At 44.7% G+C, this 23,207-nt stretch overlaps 1 protein-coding gene across 2 annotated transcripts in view; it reads left to right on the top strand.

Moving 5' to 3' along the window:
* LOC146869554 (phosphoenolpyruvate carboxykinase [GTP], mitochondrial-like) overlaps positions 1–23,207 on the top strand; it is a 124,720-nt gene that overhangs the window by 72,415 nt on the left and 29,098 nt on the right. Inside the window, exons 1-2 of one of the 2 annotated variants that reach the window (XM_085604982.1) lie at positions 6,639–9,932; positions 15,620–15,874. In XM_085604982.1, coding sequence (XP_085461108.1) covers positions 15,843–15,874 — 32 coding nt within the window. In that variant the 5' untranslated portion in view covers positions 6,639–9,932; positions 15,620–15,842. Of the gene's footprint in view, positions 1–6,638; positions 9,933–15,619; positions 15,875–23,207 lie in introns of those variants that run through there. The other variant, XM_085604894.1, reaches the window with a different exon arrangement.

The following is a 23,207-nucleotide window of genomic DNA, read 5'->3' on the forward strand; positions in this document are numbered from 1 at the left end:
AATGAGGTGATCCACTCCAGGGCCTTCTCCTGGATGCCGGTGTTGTTCAGGCGCTGTACCAGGGTGCGGTGGCAGAACGTGTCGAACGCTGCGGAGAGGTCCAGGAGGATGAGGGCCGCAGTTTCCCCGTTGTCCATTAGGGATCTGATGTCGTCTGTGGCTGCGATGAGGGCGGTCTCCGTGCTGGGGTTGGCTCGGAAGCCGGATTGCGAGTAGTCGAGGGATCCGTTGGTCTCGAGGAAGGCGGCTAGCTGTCTGTTGACGGTCTTCTCGATGACTTTGGCAGGAAACGGGAGGAGCGAGATGGGGCGGTAGTTCTTGAGGTCGGAGGGGTCTGCAGTTGGTTTCTTCAGCAGGGCACTGATCTCGGCGTGTTTCCAGCACTCCGGGAAGGTGGCGGTGTTGAAGGAGGCGTTGATGATGTCGCGGAGGTGGGGTGCGATGATGTGGTCGGCCGTGTTGAAGATGTGGTGTGGGCAGGGGTTCGTAGGGGATCCGGAGTGGATGGTGTTCATTGTGCGTGTTGTGTCTTCGGTGCTGACTGGGGTCCAGATGCGGAGGGTGGCGGTGGGGGGCATCGGTTCGGTGGTGGGGTGGGGTCGTGGAAGAAGGCTGCGTGGGAGTCGCAGAGGTCTTGCGAGGGAGTGATGTCATTGTTTCCGGCGTCGGGGTTGGAGAGCTCTTTGACGATGCTGAAGAGTTCCTTGCTGTTGTGGGTGTTGTTGTCCAGTCGTTCCTTGAAGGCTGTCTACTTTGTGGCGCAGATCAGTTGGTGGTGTTTGCGGGTAGCGTGTTTGAGGGCCGTCATGTTGTCTGTGGTCTGGTTGGTGCGCCAGGTGTTCTCCAGGGAGCGGCAGTTCTTCTTGGAGGTGATGAGCTCGTCGGTGAACCAGGAGGCTTTCCTGCTGCCGCGTCTGCTGGGGGGTTCTTCTTCAGTGGTGCGAGGGCGTCTGCGCAGTTGGTGATCCACTGTGTGAGGTTGTTGGCGGCTTCGTTGGGGTCCGTTGAGCTGGTGGGGGGGTTCTGGCCGAGGAAGGTGGTAAGCTGGTCGCCGGTGATCTTGTTCCAGCTCCTGCGGGGGGCTTGTTGAGGGTGGTGGTGGGTCGTCGTTTTCTGAAGCTGAAGTGGACGCAGCTGTGGTCAGTCCACTGGAGATTTGTGGAGTGGCTGAAGGTGACGTATTTGCTGGATGAGAAGACTGGGTCAAGCGTGTGGCCGGCGTAGTGGGTGGGGGTGGTTACCAGTTGCTTGAGTCCGAGGTTGGCCAGGTTGTCCAGCAGAGCAGTGGGGTTGCGGTCCTTGTTGTCCTCCAGGTGGAAGTTGAGGTCCCCCAGTAGGATGTAGTCGGTGGAATTGATGGCGTGCGGGCTGACGAAGTCTGTGATGTCTTCGCTGAACTGTGTGCGTGGTCCCGGTGGTCTGTAGACGAGGGTGCCTCTGAGCGTGGTCTTGGGGTCGGTGTGTATCTGGAAGTGGAGGTGTTCGGCGGAGGTGAAGGTGTCATCGGAGTTGGTCGTGATGCGGATGGTGTTCTTGTGGATGATGGCGATGCCTCCTCCTGTCTGGTTGATGCGGTCCTTCCTGGTGATTTTGTAGCCTTCCGGGACGGCGATGGCGACGTCGGGCGCGGTCGCTCTGGGGGCGTCATAAGTAAGGAGCCGGGAGGGAGGAGCAGCTGGGTGGCGGGAGCGGGGCGGCGAATGGAATCACAGGGGGGCGGGGCCGCAGGGAGGCAGCGGCAGGAAATTCCAAAAAGCAGCGGGCAGCGGGAAATTCCCAGGAGCAGCGGGAAATTCCCAGGAGCAGCGGGCAGCGAGCGAAGGAATCTGCAGGCAGTAGGCGGCAAAGGCAGGCAGGAGAGGCAGCAGTGAGTGGGGCGACCAAGCCCTGAGGAGGGCTGAGCGGTCACATAGCCTGCTAATAAAAATTTGAGCAACGGTGTAAAGTGCTTTGCACAAATCAGTGAATTATTGTCTTTTGAAAATGGAGTTTGCGTGAGGAATGTTTGTTTCTACCTCCCACTACCCTCAGAGAGAAGATCATCAAGATTGGCCATGAAGGCCATTTAGGTATTTCCGCTACCTATAAAAGATTAGAAGACATCTACTGGTGGCCAGGTTTAGACAGACAAGTGGCCCTTTTCATAGATAATTGCCCTAATTGTGTTGTTTCCGACAAACATTGAAAAACCAACAAGAAGCCTTTACTTCCAGTTCCATTCCCTGATTCCCCTTGAGAAAAAATTGCCTTGGACTTTTCAGGACCTTTTAATTTGTTACCCTCAGACAAAAGGTACTGTCTGGTTGCCATTGGCTACCATTCCAAAAGTAATTAAAGCTAGAGTTGCTGCAAAGCAATCACTGCAAAAGCAATCCTATGATGGGTTTTCTACATCTCTTGGCCCTGATCTCAAAACTAATGATTGGGTTCTCATCAAAAAAACCTACAAGGTTTGCAAGGGCCAATCTAAGTTCACACTACCAGTTCGGGTTATCAGGGTCACCAAACCTTCTGTCCTTTTAGAAAACAAAGGTTGGTGGAATAAGAACAATATTGTGAAACTTACTGACAATCAAGTTAGCATATTTAACAACGGTTATGGCAACAGGTCTAATGAAGATGATACTGATTTTACTGTTGGACCTGGTTTTGACATCATAAACTTTCATAATGCATCGGTTAACTCTGATTCTACTGCATTTTCTTCCCAAAGTTGCTCTAATGTTGTTTCACCTAGTACTCGTTCTTATAATTCACTAGCTATGACATCTGCACGTAATCAACGAGTTTGTAAAATGCCTGTCAAATTTCATGATTATGTATTGTATTAAAGTTTTGTATTATATGGGGGGAGGGTATGTGGTATTTACTACTGTTCCTTTAATTTACTAAAATGTTATGTTTAGAATACTGTTATGTCATTTTTGATTCCATGCCTGGTCAGTTGCTGTTTGGTTCTTGCTCCCGCAACTGCTTATGCCGTGGGCTCCGTCCTGCATACTACTACTTCCTGTAATCTACAAATAAAAGAAGATTCTGGACATTATCAGTGCTTCCTGGAATTACTGGCGTTCTCCTTCTCTACAATAAAATAGAATATTTTAGAAGAGGAAAGTTGGAGATTTAAAAAATGGAACAGAGAGAATGTATTTCTCCTATTGACTTCTATTAAGGGCGAGGCCTCAGTCGGGGCTATGGTCATGCGTGGGACTTGTAAGTGTGCTGCTGCAACTTAGGTCAGATATCAGAAATGCACATATATATTTTGTTCTTACCTGTCAGCAGCACATAGAAAGCTCTACAGCAAGCAGAGAAAGCGTGACACAAACATTGTGCACGGGCCTGCGGGAGCAGGTTAATGGCAGTTCATATGCTGAATCACACTAGACCAGTCCTGGTCGGTAGGCGCCTGTCGAGGAATCAGGTTCTTGCATGTAGGAATCGGGAGACGGGAGAGAAGCCTTGAAATCGGTAGTCTCTTGCCTGAACCAGGAGGGTTCGCATGTATGCTGATACTAAATAAGCGTTACTCGTCAGTTAAAAGAAAAAGGAACCTTACAAGAAACGCAAATTGTCGGAATGCATAGAGCCCTCAACCCCCAGCGCCTTGATGTCAACTTTCAGGGGCCCCTCATAGGCCGTTGCAGACTGCAAGTGAGAGACATTCAAGCACAAGAGGCAGCCTTGGTTAGGGACCCTTAAGTGAGTTTTACAGGGGAAGGGGTTGCAATGAGTTTACATTATGCTGCTGATTTAGGCACCACTAGTGTTGTAATGTAACGCACAGTACATAAATAAGCAAAATCACTTCAAGCCAGTATTTTTAGTCCTAATCGGTGTATACTTCATACATCATGTACAAATAGAAAGCACTTTTAAATGTGTTCTAGAGCTACATTAATGATTAATAATTAAAGATAAACAAAGGCCTAAAAGCTGTGTTACAAATGAATGCGTACAATTTTGTTTCATGTCCTATTCAGTATTATTCAAAAAATAGAAACCCAGCTATGTCATGCGAAATAACTCTCCACTGAAAAAAACATATGAAAAAAAGGTTTTCTTGTAAAAACCCTCACCCACCAGGTTTACCCCTTGGTAGCATGCTTCATCATCGGGTCAATCCCATTCTGCTGCAGATCGGGGCATGATGCGGCCTACGGACTACGTGGGAGCACTTTTTGATTTTACACAATGACAAAGAAGATGTTAAAAAAGGAGTGGGGGTTACTTTGTTCTTGTCCACATCTTGTTGGTTAGCGCATGCAGACTGCACTTCCTCTTCGTGTGTTCGTCCCTCTGGTGGAGTGTGGACCAAGTACAGAGTAATGTTCTTCCACTGCTCGCACTCAGATGGAGATACTTTTTAGTTGGTCGGCTGTTTTGTGAAAGAGCACACTGCCTTGTTGTGCGAATTCTGGGCTGGCTGTTGGTTTGTGGCCATTTTCTCTTGGGATTAACCTTTCTAGTATAAATCACTGCAAGAGAGCTCTTATGGAACACCTTCACACACACAGATGGGGGCACTGTGTATTGGTTGGCTCTGCACAGTCACGATGCACCATAAGGATGTTTTCTAAACCAGGTAGCAGACAGTACTGCCCACGGTAACCCGTCCAGTCGCTGTTTGCGCCTCCAAGCACCGGTTATTGGTATTCTAGAAGTAATCTAAACATTACAGCATTTCGCAGGTATAAGGAGCACTGCATGCCGGCCTGTGCTGGAGTGACGAATAAGCTTCCAGAGTTAAAAAAATAAAGAATTAAAACTATTACACAGTCACTGCTGCAAACAGAAGCAACACAACCATGTTCACACAAAGCGGGAGTTGATATGGTCCTTGACTAGCTATTCGTTATTGGCATTCTTTGATATGGCCTGTTATACAGAAACTGTGCAATCCTGAGTACACTAAACAACAAATTAAATGAGCCTGATGCACTCAATGAAAATGTAGTTATAATAAAGCGCGCATTCTTTAGTATTCTATACTACAAGTCCACTTTGATTGCCAACAACCACACATTGGACTAAAGGAAATGTTTCTGCATCAAACCTTGTGTTCCACATACTATAATGTACTTTAAACATATTTAAAATGTTTGAGGGACCTGTCGATCATCGCGCCGATAGGTTTGTCTGGTTCAGTTTGGCAGTTCCATCTTATTTGACATGAAATAGTCCACACATATAAACACTCACGTGTGGCCACTTGCACAGACACACATGTGCTGCCACTTTTATTCTTCCCTCCTACAAACACATGCACACACATTTGTATTAAATTCTTCTAAAAATGTAATAGGCACACGCGTTGTCAAGGGCACCTGTGCCAGGCAATGCATCGCTACTTGATGCCAGACAGATCAGACTGCAGCAACAATCAACTTTCCTGTGTGAAATAAAAGTTGTTGAAATGTAGACCGGGTGCCGCAGCCAGTGGCTTTGAGTTGCGTAGCGAATGTGGTATACTAGGGTGGGAATGTTGTGAATAGCCCTATGATTTCACACAGAGCCAACTCTTCTAAAGTAGCCCGAACTTGCCTTTGCATTAAATCCTAGCCATACATGAAACCAGTGGGCAAACCATGGGCAGGCAGGGTATCACAAGATGCAACGAAAGCATTTTAGGAGGCTTATCTGTGGACATTTCTCACCACGTAGACATTTGTAGAGATTGGTGTACCTCAAGTACAAATGTCCTGCAAGACCCCACTGTATTGCATTTGATACCTGCCATGACTCTTAGCGTCACACTAACATGGCATTAATTGTGCAAGCATGGTCAACGACGTCATCAGTGCATCACTGTTTGTAAATAAGGGACTGTACAATTTGTATACTATTCTCAAAACGCAGCACAATAGATTTTAACAGTGAGTTGTACTTCCTGACATTTAGTACATCTGGGCCATACTCTCTGCTCTCATGCACTCCACTCAAAATGCTACTTTCCTTCGGTTGCAGATCAGAAAAAGAAGTGGTTTATGTTGTGGCATGTGGAATGAAGATGCAGCGATCTTTAAATATCTTTCATCAAAGGGCATTTCAATAGGATTTGTAGAGGTTCTTCAAAGATGACAGAAAATGTTTCAAGTAAGCATAACCACAAAAATGATGTACTCCTGTGTTGTCAACATAATTAAGGTATGGGCATAGCCACAGAGGAAAATAGGAAAACATGCCCCATTTGAGGCTATAAAAGTCTCAGACCATGAGAAGACATTCTTAAGACTTTTTGGGAACTAGGAGAAGCTTGTCTCGTGAAGAGTCTGACAGTGCAGAAAAACCATCCGCTAACTCCTCTACTAAAACAAACAACCAGTAAAGATCAGATGTGAAAATGTAAATAAAATGCACGATTTGCATGCTTGGAGGACACACTGAGATAAGCGTGGCAAAGCAGTCCCACTTGTTAATGGCAGAAAAAACCCCAATAACCTTAATAGGGGTAAATGGAGACAATAACAAGTATTGGTAAGGCCATTAGGTCTTGCCTATGCAAACGTTAGTGGCTTTGCCTGTGTCTTACAGCCATGTTGTACAGCATCATGGCAAAAAGTAAAGTTAGAAAAACGTGCTGGCTGAGCATAGCGCTTTACTTTTAGCCATGCTGCGCAGTCACGCTGCACTACAACATGGCTACAGCAAACCCATTAGCTTTCACATAGGCGAGACCTATTGGCCTGCCAAAGCTTGTTCCAAAAACCATGACAAATCCAGCATTCTAGAAGCCAAAAGGATGCAAGCCAATGTCACACCTATTGGCAATGTGTGTTTTTTTCTTGTTGCTTAGCTTAAGGCAGTGCTTGAAATGGAAAAATAGAAATGCAGGTACTCTATACAAGAGTACCTGCGTGTTTCTGAGAAGTGCCGGTACTTTCCAATTAAAAGTATTGCATTTCTTTTGAGAAGTGCCGCTACACTCTCTCTCAAATTAAAAAAAAGTGCTGGTACTCCGTACCGGACAGTACCGGCCCATTTAAAGCACTGTTTAAGGCATACCATAGATTTAGTCTGTCGTATGCTTTTTTCCCCTATTCCAGTCTCCTGTCTCGTCTTGGTTGCCCGGTGAGGTAAACAGCTTTTCAAAAGTACCTAAAAGCAGGCAAATATGTGTGCACTGTTCTTGTTCTTTACATATTCGTCCATCAGCGATTGTAAGACAACGTTTTTGTCTGTTGTTCGCTACTTGGGTGGGAAGTCTATCTGGTCCCTATGTAGAATATTCCTTTCCATTATGAGGTATTCTCTTGCTAGTGATGATTCAAGCATGGTCAGATATTTGTTTGGAGTAAGAGCAAGCACATCTCTAAAGGCAGAAGGAATGGGCCAGGCCACGTGTTTGGAAAGTTCCAAGTTTATACTATGGTGTTGAAACGATTATTCAGTTTGTCTTCTGCGGTCATTTTGAAAACATGCGTCTAGTTAGTAATTTGTATTTAGTGGCGCCGTGGAGAATGTTCTGTACATCAATAAAAGATAGATTCATATTAGAGTCTGATTTAAAATTGTATTAATTCCTTGACTGCACAGGTGCCTGCGTGCTCCTATGCCTCGTACTTTCGTACTAATATTTGTACAAACACTTGAGGGACCTTATCCTTAACCGCTGTGGCACGCGCACATCACATTTATGAATACATCATTAGAGTGTACAGCAGCCCTTTTATGCCTTTTTAATACATAGAAGCCTGCAATTACTTTATAAAAGCCAGTCTCTAATTTCCTTATTGCAGTCGAGTTTGTGATGTATCTAGAGGCTTGTAATAAATAAATGATGGACCCGATCAACTGTAATAACTTTTTCAGTGGAGTTCTGACATCATAATTAGGGCTCCCTGTTTTCCGTTTTTACAGATTTTTACAGATAAATACAGACAGAAAACTATGTATATTCCTGTGTGTATTCATTTTCAAATACAGAAAAATATGGAAAATAGGCCTGCTTGGGTGATTTTTTTTTTTCTACTGTCAATCATGAGTGCCAGGTCAGTAGTGTACCGATTGAGAAGTATGGGAGATAAAAAAAAAAAGACAAACTATTTCTTAATTAAGCTTAACTAAGGGCAGTTCTACAGTTATTGATGCTATTCTACAAGGCAAGTGTTTTCAGACAACGCTATTGCACTGTATACCGATGAAACCATTAGGACATTGAAATGCGAGTATACATTTACAATTTAAATAAATGTGGAAAAATACTTATTGCTGCTTCATTTATACAGTGAACACAAAATAAAAATGGATAAATATAGAACAAATTAGCAAAAAATAAATGTGGATCAATACAGACGGAAATGTTGAAAAAATAAATACCATAAAACCGGGAGACCTAATCATAATGTATCCTGCCAGCAGCCAAGGTGAAAAGCAGTTAACAGCTTCATTTAAGTAACTTAAAGGAGAAATGGCTTTTCGTTCCTCTGATTTTCTTTTTCTAAAATAAAGAGTGATCAGCAAAAATTCGATTTTTGTGGCAACATGTTTATTTTTTCCACCTAGGTAACTACAGAAACAGCATAGTATATATTGCTATACGTTCTGAGCCACAGCAGATTTTCTTAATCTTAAACTGATTCTACCTTTCTTTTTGCAACACACTTGTAACTACTTTTTATTGTATGTATTTTGCACTACAGAGTATACTTTTGTTCTTCATGGGTGTAAACATAATAGCTCTTTCAGATGCCAGAGCCAGTAACCAGGGTGAAGGGCGGGTCATGGAGTATGATTACAGCTGCAGTTTAAACAAGGAAACCAGGAACTCGTGTATACTTCCTCTGCTAGGTTTTTGTGAATAGAAAAAGTGATCAGCAGAAATGAGATATTTATAGCAATATGTTTATTTTTTCACACTATAGGTTATTATAGGAAAGCTACAATCTCTGGATGTTTTATGTCACTTGAGCCACAACACTTTTTAACTTGAGTTGCCTTAAACTGATTCTAATAAATACATAAAAATATGAACTGCTTTTGTTGCATTTAATTGCAATCTAAAGATTCTGCTTTTATTCTTCTAGTCTTCAATGAACATGAAAACGCAAGTATGGCGTAACCATGTATTTTAAAGAATAAACTATAATCTGCTGTACATTATAAGGCTATTACAAGTCACCTTGGAGTTTCATGAGCCCCATAAAGAATTTTTGTTCTTTTGGTCTCGTTCCTCTAGATGGTGATGGAACTGTTGGTGACTTGCAATATCCTTATACTGTACGTCAGAGGGTACTTTATCTGATATATTATACGTTAATGGGGTAGTCAGTTGGGTAAGAAAGATGTTGGCCATGCTGCTTCACTCATTTGTGTGGATGATATGCACACCTTGGTTTTTCCCCTGGCTTATCAAGAAAACCCCAAGAGGAAAAGAGAGGGAGGGGGAGGTGGGGGGGGGGGGGGGGTGAAGCGGTTATTCGTATTTTACTGTTGTAACCTTTGTCTATATGTACAGAAATTAGGGGAAATGGTCTGTTATTGCTTTTTGACAAAACTTTAGAGCGGGCTGCCCTGAGTCGAACTGAAATAGTGCAAAGGCGGAATAGAATGTTTTGCCATTCTAAAAAGAAACCACGCCCTAGTCTTTGCACTGTCTGACGCGCGTTCTCTTTTCTCTACCTCTGCTGTTTGGAGCACCCTCTCGCTGTGAAGCTACCTGTGGCCAAAGAACCCTGCTATTCTCCGCTGACACCGCTAACCCCGCTGGTCGAGTCCCTCCCGCCGCCGCAGTTTCCAGCTCCTCGCGGCCGCAGTGGGGAGGGACGCTGGAACTACAACTCCCAGCATTCCCAGGGGCGGAAGTGACATCGTCGAGCAGCGCGTCTGGAGGCGCATAAATTAAAGCATAGCCCCAGCTCCGCGGGACGCGAGCGGGACGCCGGGCGAAGCCCGGGCAAAGGGCGGGCCCTCTGTGGCCCTCAGTGACCGAGGTAGGCCGGGCTGGGCCCGGTCCCTTATTTCTCATTTGTATACATTGTAATTACTTGTCTGCATTCGTGCCCACTTGAGTAGAAGGGTAACTTGATGCAAGTACTGTGATAGCTATACTGCACCCTGGTCCTACCTGCTTTGCCAGGGACTGACTCAATTCCAGACTTTTATACGTTTTATATTGCTACATTTCTTTTTTATTACTGTGGAAAATGTCTAAAACTTTACGATCAGGAAGGGTAGTGGGAGAAAAACCTGCCCGGAAATTAACTACCATCCGCACAAGAAACAAGTCAGTAAACAACCCACCTTTGAAAGGACAATGTCAGTTATCTGAACTCTGGGATCTATCTGGTATAAAAAAACCTAAATGTGTGACTCTACATAATCCAGATACTAAAGCCCTGGAAGTACACGTACCAACTACCTCTGTGCCCCGATCTCCCCAGGTCCAGCAGGGGGCCCCCCAAACTATGGTAGGAGGGTCTCCCTTTCGGGACCCTACAGACGGGAAACTGACGATTATAAGTGAGCCAGTGCACATACCATCGATCCCTCAGTTACCCATGAATGACAGGCCGGGGGATGACCTGTCTGCACTATCCATTGATTTGGAACTATGGGGACGCTACGTAAGCCCTGCTAAAGTGGAATCTCTGGAGCAATTTAAAGTTCAGGGGGGAGCCACCCCATCAGGGTTAATGCTGTATAGTAGCACCCCGTCGCTAAATAGACATGAAATATCTGACTTGCTAAACTCCTCCAAGAGCCCCGACCTCAATCTCCTGGATAATATTTGCACTGCGGAAGCACGAGAAAAGCCGATCTCTGAGTCCATGATCGCGCTGGAACAACGCCTTGCTTCAATTTTGCTGCTTCTAGGGAAATTTGTAGGCAGCTCGGACTGTATCCTTGAATCAGTTACCCAGATCCTAAAGTTATTGCTGCAGAAAGTGCCGGATGCGAGTAAGGCCTTTCCCCCTAAGCCTGAACAATCTGTATCTGAGGGGAAATTCAAAGCCATTAGAAGCGAACTAGTTAGGAAAAATGAAGAGTCTTCTATGGTCCCTCATAAGGAGATGCCTCATACTGCAGCCTCTAACTGTATCAAGAATATAGTCCTGGAGATAGAGGAGGAGGATAAAGTCTTGCCAGGCCCCAAAACGGTTCAGGAATTATTTCCTATCTTTGTCCCGGATGGCGGAAAAGACCTCCTGGCCGACAAATCTGAGGTCAATGAAGAAAAGAGAAAATATGGTAAACAAAAAAGTACCAAAGCCAGTAAGAGGAAACCAATTCGAAAGTATAGAAAGAAGAAGCAACGGAGGATCATTTTCCAAAAATGCACAGAGCCAAGGGAGAATGAAATAAGGAATGGGGAATCCTTATCTACTTCCTTAAAAGTGGACATGGATGTGAACTTAACCACTTCAACCTCAGTGGAGGAGGAAAATGAACAAGGCAGCCTGCCTTCCCAGGAAGATTTACCACAAATTGGGGGCTCTCTCCCAGGCTCTCCTTCTCGGAGTGCACTTGGAGGACCAATTTCTTATCCATCCGGGATTTTAAACCCTTTGGCCCCCCCCTTTGTGGTAACAATTGACTCTGAAAATTCTCGCCCTCCGGCCCGGCCTGTAAGTACGTCAAAGGCCCCTGTGGATGTGCGTGTACTAGATTTTGTTCCATTATTTGATACTGACCTCTTATTAAATAGAGCCTGGCTTCTCAAGCGTTTCAGTGAGGTTGAATGTCTCTACCACATTCAGTCCAGAGACATTGAACTGGTGACTCTGTTGGGTGGAAGTTGGGTTTTGAGTATTCGGGTGAAATTTTATTCCCCTATCATAACAAATTTGATACTAGAACAGGCTGAAAATTTTCAACGCTTAGGTATTGATATTCTACCTATCTCTACCCCAGGCAAGCCAAACTCTTTCGATAAGCAGGGGTTGAGGGGTGGTGAGCAAAACGGGGTAACCTCTCCTCTGAGAGACCTGAAAATTTGGGTTTCCAGGGGAAAACGCTCAGTATCGCACGTGAAGCCTCTCCCACTAGTTGAGAATTCCACACTCAATGATGACAATAACCGGTGGAATTGGCTCCATAGTGCATTATCAACAAAAAATAAGGATAACCCCAAATTGTTCCACCATCTTTAACCCAGCCTTAAACATAATCTCCTGGAACGCGGCCGGATTCCATAGCAGCCCGGAGAAAATGACCTTTTTATCCACTCTGGAGGCTCATATATTGTGCATCCAGGAAACATGGTGCATAGATAGGTTAACGCCTTTAAAAGATTTTTATGTTTTGGAAGTTCCGGCTGCGCCCTCTAAGAAAGGGCATGCTAGGGGGGGGCTCGCCTGTTTACTGTCAAATAAGTTTCAATGGAGATTTTCCCATTATATTGACTCCAGTAGACTTTTCCACACAATAACATTAGAAAATATGTTCCATGACAATGTAAAATACCCCATGGTAATTTTCAATGTGTATATTCCGCCTGAGGAATGTTTTAATGATAAATTGCAGCGGGTTCTCCAGTATATGGATAAGATAAAAAATTCACCTCCTTTTCCTGTAATCTTGCTTATCGGTGATTTGAATTGTAAAGTTTCAAACGCTAGTCTAAAACTCTTCAGGGATAAAGCTAAGGAGGAAGCACATTGCATCCCCCAGACGCTCTTCCCTGAAAACTTAAGGACAAATAAAAGGGGGAAGATCTTGTTAAAAGAACTAGCGATCGGGGATGGTATTATCTTAAATGGAAGATTTCCATCTGACGTCCCCGCAAATTATACCCACAAATCCCCCTTTGGGTCATCAATTTTGGACTATGCTATCGCCAGCTACAGTCTGTTTCCCCAGATTCTTGACTTAAAGATCACACCCACGACTCTGAGCGACCACAGTATATTGTTACTATCAATTTCGTTAAATTCTATGAATACGGCATCCTGGTCGCTAAATGGCAGGGAGGCTACCTTCCACTCGACATCTGGAAGATGCTTCTGGAATAATGCTGCCATTAATGGGGTGCAGGAGCTACTGACCGATACCCTTAGGGAAATAGAAGAGTGGAACGGAAATGAAATAGTTTGTTTTGAGGAATTCATGGTAAAGATTCTATTGAATGCTAAAAAAACTGTCCCCCCTAGGAAAAAAGGAGAGGTAGTTCCTCTGACTCTCCGTAATCTGAATAGGGAATTAAACAAACTAATCCGTGCACAGTACGTTGAAAGGGTACCGGAACGTGGGAAAGATATCGCTAGGTTAAAAAGAAAGAGAAGCAGACTCAAGCTAAAAATTAAAAGGGACAGGGAGGATGAAGTATGGATTAAATTAAGGGAATCTGCTGCTTATGGCAACATTAAAGATTTTTGGGCAATAATCGGGAAAGGATGTGGTACACGCCACTCCCCTACTCCCATAGCTATACCAGAAGATCTATGGTCCTCTCATATCCGAGAATTATATGCAGGGAACGGGACCACAGGTGTGGATAACTTCATGTACGCTGCCCCTGATGACTCGGTCTTCTTTCCCTCTGAGAAGGAAATCGAGTTGGCTATAAAAAATATGCGATCCTCTGGGGCCATGGGACCGGATGAGCTTCCGATGACGGTCCTAAAACAAGACCCTTTAACCTGGAGTAAAATCTTGTACCCCCTGTTTAGGGCATGCCATCTTTCCAAACGTGTCCCTGCATCGTGGAGAGGAAGCATTCTGGTCCCTATCTTCAAAAAGGGAGCAAGGGACAGCCCCAGTAACTATCGCATGATTGCGCTCCTCGACTCCATCGGAAAGGTCTTTGCGAAATGCCTCCTGAGATCTCTTTCTGATTGGGTCGAGGAGCGCAACATCTTGCCGTTGGAACAGACTGGCTTCCGAAGGGAACATGGCACTCTGGACAACCTGACTGCCCTTCAGGTTATTACTGATAAATATGTCCAGGTGAGAGGGGGTGTTGTATACGCCGCCTTCATTGATTTCTCCACAGCGTTCGATAAAGTAGATCGGGGAACGCTGTGGAGAAAATTGGCGATGCTGAGTGTCCCTACTCCCCTGCTGGAATTGGTGCGGGCTCTGCACACTGAGACCTGGTGCAGGGTCTTAATGGGGGGCGAAAGGGGGCTGTCGGCCAAAATACCATCTCAGAATGGCCTTAAACAGGGCTGCTTATTGGCGCCCCTGTTGTTTTCCCTATACACAACTGACCTCCCTGCTGCTGTGTCCCATAGTGAGGGGATCGCACCGTTGATAGGAGGGGTGCCAATAGCCTGTCTGATGTATGCCGATGATGTGTTATTGCTTGACTTAACTCCCGTGGGTCTGGCAAATCGGCTTCAGGCTCTTCAGGACTTTGCTGGGGAGCATCATATGAAGATCAATATTAATAAAAGTAAAGTGATGTGTATTGCTGGTAGGAAGAAATGCCGCTCGACAAATTTTGGTTGGGCTATTGGAGGGCTTAGATTGGAGGTCGTAACTTGTTATACCTTTTTAGGGAAAATATTCTCGGCCAATATGAGCGAGAATCTTCATATAGAGCATTGCTCTCGCAAAGCTCTTGCCCATGGTAATGGGTTAAAGTCCCTATACCTGGCAACGGGGAAAAGACATTTTTCTAGCCTTCTAGAAGTATTTAGAGCTAAAATCCCCGCAACCATCTTGTATGGTATAGAAATAATAGAGATAAAATATTGGGACTTTTGCCACAAGACTGAGGGAAAACTCCTAAGATCCCTCTCGACTCTTAACAATGCCTGTCCACTGGCTGCCTGCAGGCTGGATTTCGGACTCAGGAGTGCCTGGGTTCAGGGGCTGTGCGCCTTAATAAGGTGGGTAGCCAGCTTAGCCAGAGCGAGAGAAGGAACCCTGCGAGTTTTACTCAAAAATGAACTTTTGGGCAATTTTAAGGAGTTCTCTAAACTTGTTAGTAATTTTAGAGGGGCTGTGAAAATCCTTAGACTGGATGAAAGCGCTCTTTTCTCCTATTCTCCCACGCAGTTAAAGCAGGTCCTTAAGGAGGCTTCGTGGGAGTATTGTTTTCTATCCGACAAAAAAACAGTTGGAGATAAAAGGAATGTGGAGCCGCTGATCTCCTCCTATAGGTTGAAACAGCCCCAACCGTATGCCCTGTGGAACTTGCCACATGGGATACGTAGGTTTTGGTTTTTATTACGTTATGACTTAATCCCTCTTAACGTGTTGCTGTCCAAATGGCATGGCACTTCACCGTTGTGCAATCTATGTAAATTAAATAACCAGGACTGTATGCATGTACTTTTGATTTGTCCTATGTTACGTAGCTTGCGCAAGCGATGGCTTAAAGTAATTTGTCTACGCCTCAGCATTGTCACTTTACAAGATTTTCTTCATGCACTTTATTGCCCACCAAATGAAATGTTCTGTGCTTATGTTTTTAACTTTTTTAAAGGATTTTTAGCTATTTATTAAATTTTCTGGAAGATTGTGCCGGCCCGGCCTTGTGGGACTGATGGCTTGCAGTGTACCTATTACGGTTCGAATACTATGTTTTTATAATTCTTGTACTTTTGATGACTGTGTTGCTTTGTCTGTACATGTTTATGTGGCCCTCTTTGAGAGCCAAAACATAATAAATAAATAAATAAATAAAAAAAATAAAAAAAAAAATTATAATCTCGTGTTCTCCCCCTTGCAGGATCTGTTCCCATTCGCTGAAACAATGTGCAGCGGCACAGAAGAGTCCAGGTCGCTCAGTGCATGCTCTGCGGGTCCTGAATGGGGATCTGGACCTGCTATCTGGCAGGGTGAGGGAGTTTGTGGTGAGCAGTGCCAAGCTATGCCAACCAGACAGCATCCACATATGTGATGGCACGCCAGAAGAGGAGCGCAGTGTGCTTGCACTGCTGCAGAAGGATGGCATGATCAAGAGACTGAGCAAATATGAGAACTGGTAAGAGCAGGCAGCGGGGTGGCAGGGCGTGGGTGGGCGTTTTTGTTACCTGGCACTTATATAGTGCACACTGAGCAGTTATTATTTATTTTATGTCTTTATGGGATTGAATTGCATTTGGTAGTCCAAGGACTACTTCCAAGGCATTTTAACAATTGCAAGGAGGTACTAGAAGGTAAGTGCTTTAAGGTTAGCTACTTGGCTGACACAAGAATTGAGACACTGAAAGATTCAGGAAATGCTCACTGAGAGACCCTCCACTGCAACACCATCAACTGCACAGGCACTGTGAGAATGTACTTTTTTTCATCCTGGACACTGTTAAAAAAAAAAAAAAAACTTCTTTCTCCTCCAGGGTACTTGAAGATCATTTTATTTTGATGTGGAACTTATTCTAGAGTCCCATGCTGTGCATCATTCCACCATCTAAACCTGGCATCCCGAAACATTCGCTATTTATTTATTTTATTTGTTTTTGAGTGTTGAACAGGCGACACAGTAGCCTTCTTTTAGAATTTTTATCACTGTTGGGTTTTGACACATCGCTGAGAACTCTAGGTAGACGGCCACCAAAAATCAGGGGAAAGAAAAGTGGCTAGGTTTAAACCGGTTCTTCAAATTAAGAATTGGCGGCAAAGCACAGAGACGTTGAGAAAAAGTACACAGATGCTGAAAACAATCGCTGAAAAACAAAGGAAAAAGGTTCTTCAAAGCCTTTAAGAAAATGCTCCCTTTCGTTTTTGCCTGAAGTGACAACATAAACTAGCACGTCTTCCAAAAGATCAGAAACCTGAAGGCCATAAGACTGGTGAGAAATGTAATTCTAAAACCTTGAAGATGCAGGAGATACCATCTTTAAAGGCTGTAGGACTATTAGTTTAAGAAGATTTGCATGTCCCAGAAGAAGCAGATGCAGGAGGATCCATGGGGGAGCAGAAAGTGTCTGCAAGAGTCTGCATCAGTAGTATGAGAAAATCTCAGAAAAAGGAATTTCGACATCAGAAACAAAATGTGCACCTACAATTCCTTAAAGTGAAAGCCACAAGAGTTGTATTTGAAGAAAGGAAACCGCCTTAGATGCTGAAATATTTGGCAGTCGAACAACCTCAAAGACCAGAGACGTTTTAATGCATGGGCAAAGTGGGCTCTGGCCCAGGGCCCCAGCCTTTCAGGGGGCCCCCTGACAGAGTCAGCTCCATTCTCCAGAGTTTTGCCCTAATGACCTTGAATATTTCTTAAACAGATTGTTTTAAATACTGTTTTCCTTTAATTTATTTTTTTATGTACCTTATTTGTGAGTCTAGTATAGCCATTTTGCAGAGAAATGTTGTGTTTATGTTTCATGCAATATACATAATAAAGTTTCTTTTAGATCAAAACAAGGCCTTACATATAAGAAATGGGAGGGCGTTACAAAGATTATTTGCAGTAATATTGCTGAGCTGCTGCTGTGTTACAAAATTGAAAACACACATAACTATCCCTGAATATTGGATGTTAACACATTTAGGGCCTTATTTATGAGAAGTGATGCATGGCTGTGTGAAAACAGGGATGCGTCACTTCTTAGTGCACCCTCCTTGCTACATGATGGATGCGTCATATTTACTGTATGACGCATCATGTCGCATCATGTTACAGATATGTCAGTATTTCTGACGTATCTGTAGGCGCAAAAGTGATGCATTGCTGGGGTGTGTCTGAAAATAGACGGAACTCCAGCAATGTGTCTTTTCACATGGGGCTTGCCTGCGTCAGTCTTGCGCCTGCTGAGAGGCAGGTGTAAGATATTGAGGCAATGGCGTCATAGAAGTGGCGCACTGAGTTCTCATAGATATTTCAATGCGCCACTTCTACAAGGCTTTTTGCGGGGCAACACCCACCCTGCATACATTATGCCTGGTGCAGGTATAATGTGGTGCAGGAGTTTCAAAGTGATGCATCTGCCTAGATGCGTCACTTTGCAAATATGGAGCAACATGGCACATTTTTTACGCTGCCGGTGCGTCACAAAAAGTGACGCACTTGCGGCATAAAAGTGAATCAAGGCCTCATAAATAAGGCCCTTAGAATTTGAACGAGTGTTCCTTTGCACTGTCAGGGACCTAATGAAATGAAAGTGTATTTAATAAAGTGCGCAACTACTCAGACTAGAGTGTCCTGGCGCGTGACAGCGGGAGGAAAACATGCGTAAAAGACCCATCAGTTCGTAAAATCCAGGTTTTTAAGTTCTTCCTGAAAGAGAGTAGGTCTGTGGTTAGTCTCAGAGACTCAGGGAGGCTATATTCCACAATTTTGCACCTAGAAAGCCGAGGGATCTGCCTCCAGTGCGGGCACAGCATTTATTAGGCACGAGGGCTAGGTTGGCATTGGAAGATCTTAGGGGTCTAGCTGTTGTATAGCGAGTAACACGCTTATTTAGGTAGACAGCTCCTAAGCCGTGGAAAGCTTTAAAGAAGATGGTCCTCGCTTTGAAGTCGATCCGTTCTTTTATGTGGAGCCAGTGTAGAGACTTGAGAATAGGGGTCATACTAGATCTGGGTTTAGGTCTCAGGATGGCTCTAGCCGCCGTGTTTTGTATCACTTGTAGGCGCTGAATAAGGGATTTGGGAAGACCAAGGTACAAGCTGTTGACATAGTCAAGCTTTGATGTCACCAGAGCCTGCATCACGATCTTTCTGCTCTCAAGCAGCAACAGTGGCAGGAATATATTTAGCATCCGGAGTATGCCAAAGCAAGCGCCAGTTAGATTTTGGATTTGAAAGCGCATGGAGATTGTCTTTTCTATGACAATTCCTAAGTTTTTGACTTTCTCCGTTTCCGCGGGTGGGGATGGCAGATCTTTTGGCCACCAAGAGCTTCAGTCAGAAGTTTCTGGATTAGCAAAGAAAACAACTTCACTTTTGTCAGGATTGCACTTCAGCTGATTGATCTTAAGCCAGTTAAAAACCTTTGTGAGGCAAGACCTAATCATTGCACCGTCAAAGTTGGTTCCTTTTTCACACGTAAAAATCAGCTGAGTGTCATCAGCATAGGAAACAATTTTGACGCTCTCTTCCTCTACTAGAAAGGCAAGGGGGGATAGATATAGATTAAAAAGGGTAGGACTAAGAATGGAGCCCTGAGGGACACCTACATTCATGGCTGGAACCGTGGATGAGAAAGGGGGAGCCAGATGTCCTAAGATCCATTTGCCAAGAAGGATGACATCCATGTTAAGGCTCCTGGATGTTAGCATGTCTCTCCAGGAGCCTCTCAATTGGGACCGTATTGAAGGCCGCCGACAGATCGAACAGTATCTGAACAGCCTTGCCTCCCTGGTCCAGCTTACCCTTGAGATATTGAGTCAATCCCAGCAGAGCGGACTCCGTACTGTAGTTAGCCCTAAAACCGGAATGGGACACATGAAGGAGCTTTCCATCTTCAATGTGTTTTTGGAGGGCTTACATGCTTCTCCAATACTTTGGAGAGGGCCAGAAGAAGGGAGATTGACCTGTAGTTGGCAGGGTCCGTCGGTTTGGCGTTAGCCTTTTTTATCAGTGGAATAATTTTAGCATTCTTCCATAATTTCGGCATGTTGCCTGAGGAGAGGGTAGCATTAAAGAGCTGGTTTACAGTGGGGTTTATGGTAGAAGCTAATAGGTTCAGGATATTTGCTGGACATGGGTCGGCAGGAGAGCCACACTTAATGCTTTGGAGAAGGGTCAGTGACTCTTCAAGCTGAAACTCAGGGAAAGCTAGTAAAGATGGAGGATCCAAGAGGTGAAATTTGCTATTAGAACTAAGGTAGAAGGTCAGTTCTTCCTCTGAGATGTTAGTGAAGGCTTGTTCGATCACGGGGATCTTTTTGTGGAAGAATTGAGCTATTTGCTTAGACCATTTTTGCGTGCATGGCCCTTCCTTTGTGCCAGCTTTCGGGGCATTAAAGGATTTAACTATGCTAAAGATTACCTACTCTTACTTTTGGCATTTTCTATCTTGGTTTGAAAGAAGTTTTTCTTGGCTGCCTTCACGAGAATCTAATGAGCTTTTAAGTTGTCTTTATACACCTTCCTGTCCACAGGTAGATAGGATTTACGCCATTTACGTTCCATTTTTCTACAATTTCTTTTGCTAGATCTGAGGGAATCGTTAAACCATGGAGCTGGTGGGGGCAAACTCCTTAAGGAGCAGGAAACAACTGGTACAGGTGCATCAATGTTAGTTCGGAGCCATGAATCTATTGAGAGGGCGTCCGAGTCGGGGCAGCCAGACAGCTCCAGTGAGGAACGACCGAGGGCGTCTGCTAACATCGGGATGGATATTTTATGGAACGTCCTGTAATTAGGGACCCTCTTCCCAGCGTTAGCCCGAGGGGCTGTGGCAGATTTGGGAATGACGAATTTTAATAGGCGGTGGTCAGACCAGATAATGGGAAGAGGTAGGTTTACTGATATGTCAAAGTTGTGAAAGATTTGGCTAGGGTATGGCCCTTCTCATGGGTGGCCGAAGAAATAGATGGAAACGTGTTGCAGGTCTGCAGCGTCTCCAACAAGGAAATTGGTTGAGGGTCTTTTCCATTGTCCATATGTATATTGAAATCTCCCAGAATAAGGCAGTTGTTGTATTTTAAGGCAAGGGAGGTGGTGGCTATATTAAGCGTAGTAATAACATTTCCAGTTACACTGGGTGGTCTGTAAATTAGAAAAGCAGCTATGCTATGATGGGGGAAGAAGGTACAGTCGAAGTCTAAGGACTCTGCGCCCTCAATGTTTTCCATTGGGATGGGAGAGCAGTCTAGTAATTGATTAAAATTATGGCGACACCGCCCTCTTCCCACTCGGTCGGTCCCTCCTAAGGATTTTATTACCTGTAGGGATGGCCGAGGTGATAGTAGGGTTGGAGGCTTCAGACAGCCAGGTCTCAGTGAGAAATAAAAGATCAGGCTGTTCGTCTAAAAGTAGACCATAAATGTGTGGTTCATGCTTTTGCATAGAGCGACAATTTAAAAGGGTGGCCTTTAAGTCCTTTGTTTTCTTATTGTTTTTACACTTATTGTTGCATGAGAGGATCTTGGGTGTGGGTTTCCTGGGATGGAGGAGAGACCAGTTGCACTTATTACATCGAAAGTCTACCTCCAAGCTTGGATCAGCCGCTGTACACTGACATAATGGTTGCCGCCTAAGGCTAAGCAGTGTTTCCCTATTGTAATATAGTGGAAGAAACTCACCGGAGGGGAACTGGGCAGCATGGCCGGCGCCAGATGCCTCCAGGCGCAGACAGCGTTGCCTTTGGTGCGCCTTCGACGCGCCGGCGGCGCGCCCACTGCGAGCATCCTTTTGCACCAGGAATATATAGACTAATGCCTATGATACAAACTGAATCGCTAACGCAGCTGAGGAAGTGGAAACTACGTGGGTGGAAGTGAGGAGCCTTATAGTAGCCACAGCCATCCGCACAATCGGCAAATCAGCCTCGGCGGACCAGGACTGGAGGAAAAACTAGATGTGAATCGTAGTAGCTGAGGAGGTGTAGGCAAGCAGAATCAAGTAAAGTGCAAGTGCTCGTAGGTAGGAGAAATTGTTAAAAAGCACAGAGTAATTCAGCCACACATATACAATTTAAAAAGTATTAAAAACCTAGTAGCAGGGCAGAAAACACTAAAGCCTATCGCTGTCAGCTGCGTGCATCCGTTTGCATCAGGAATATATAGGCTACTAATGCCTATGATGTAAACTGTATCGCTAATGGAGCTGAGGAAGCGGAAACTGCGTGGGCGGAAGTGAGGAGCCAGATAGTAGCCCCAGCCCTCCGCACAATCGGTGAATCAGCCGCGGCGGACCAGGACTGGAGGAAAAACTAGATGCGAATCGTAGTAGCTGAGGAGGTGTAGGCAAGCAGAATCAAGTAAAGTGCAAGTGCTCGTAGGTAGGAGAAATTGTTAAAAAGCACAGAGTAATTCAGCCACACATATACATTTTAAAAAGTATTAAAAAAACCTACGAGCAGGGCAGGAAACACTAATTCCTACCGCTGTCAGCTGCACACGTCCATTTAGATCGGGAATATATAGGCTAATGCCTATGATGCAAACAGGATCGCTAACGCCGCTGAGGACGCGGAAACTGTGTGGGAAACAGGGGCTCAAATTGGATCATAAATTCAAAGGTGTTCTGAACAGGGGCCCCCAAAATATGTTTGGCCCAGGGCCCCCAAAATCCTTAAGATGTCCCTGTCAAAGACCAAGGAGCCGACTGGGCCGAAGACGAGACCTCAGTGCAGATAAACCTTGGCGCTTGGCTTCAAGAGACTGAAAGAAAGAACAAGGACATCCCAAGGGAGAAAGATATACCAGAAGAAGAGGGGATCAATCGTCAACATCGAGGCGGCTTTGAGAAGAGAAATGAATGCCTGAAGTCGAAATGGCAGCGCTGCTACTGGAGAAGGCGATTGATCACAGATTATGTGCTTCAAAAATCCCCCACGCCAGGCACAGAGACAGTGGAAGGACTCCTAAAAGCAACCCCAAAACCTCTATGGGAGCTCTAGGATGGTGAGCATTCAATTGGTGAGGAAGAAAAATGTCCCCTTAAATGAGGACACACGCTGGGATGAAAAATAATGGCAGGATGTAATAGCATATTCACCACAGGGGGAAGTAGATTCCTACCCATGAAGGCCGCCCCCCCAGTGTTGATGGAACAATTTTCAGAGTGGGGGTGCTGTCATCAATGTAATATCACTGAAGGGATTTTAATGCGTCACAGAAAGATCAAGTGTAGCAAATGAGCCACGCCCATTCAGCAGCAGGTAAGGATGTGATTTGCAGCCTTGGGTGCATTTTGGAGCACACTGTCGCAAATCCATTATTAAAGCATGGGAGGTAGGACAATGTCATTTGGAGGCAGCATATATTCCATTGAAATGGCCACTAACTTTGCACAGATATACTGATAAAACTATACAGAGCACACATGATAGATAATGTGTCGGTTTTCAGCGAGTATTTATCATTTGTGCATCACTGAGTAACATGTCTTGATTTGTTTCGATCATATGAAAACACTTTGTTTCCATCACACTTCAGAATTACAAAAAAACGTGCTTCATTTGTGCTCTTGTAACTGGTGATATATTCTGAAATATTGTACAGTTCATTGACCGGTATTTAAATTGTGTTGTGTGTTAGATAGAAATAGGCACCCAGCCTTTCCTTTCTCATTCACTGTATTCCAGGTAAGTCTATCACATAGTTCATAGATCACTTTACAAAATCCTACAAAGTTGCAGTCAGAGAAAGAAACGTAAACACCAATCTCCATATCGCTGAATTCCAGTTTGGTTTTACTGGAGT

Source organism: Triturus cristatus, chromosome 1_1 (assembly GCF_964204655.1).
Source record: "Triturus cristatus chromosome 1_1, aTriCri1.1, whole genome shotgun sequence".
Lineage (NCBI taxonomy): Eukaryota > Metazoa > Chordata > Amphibia > Caudata > Salamandridae > Triturus > Triturus cristatus.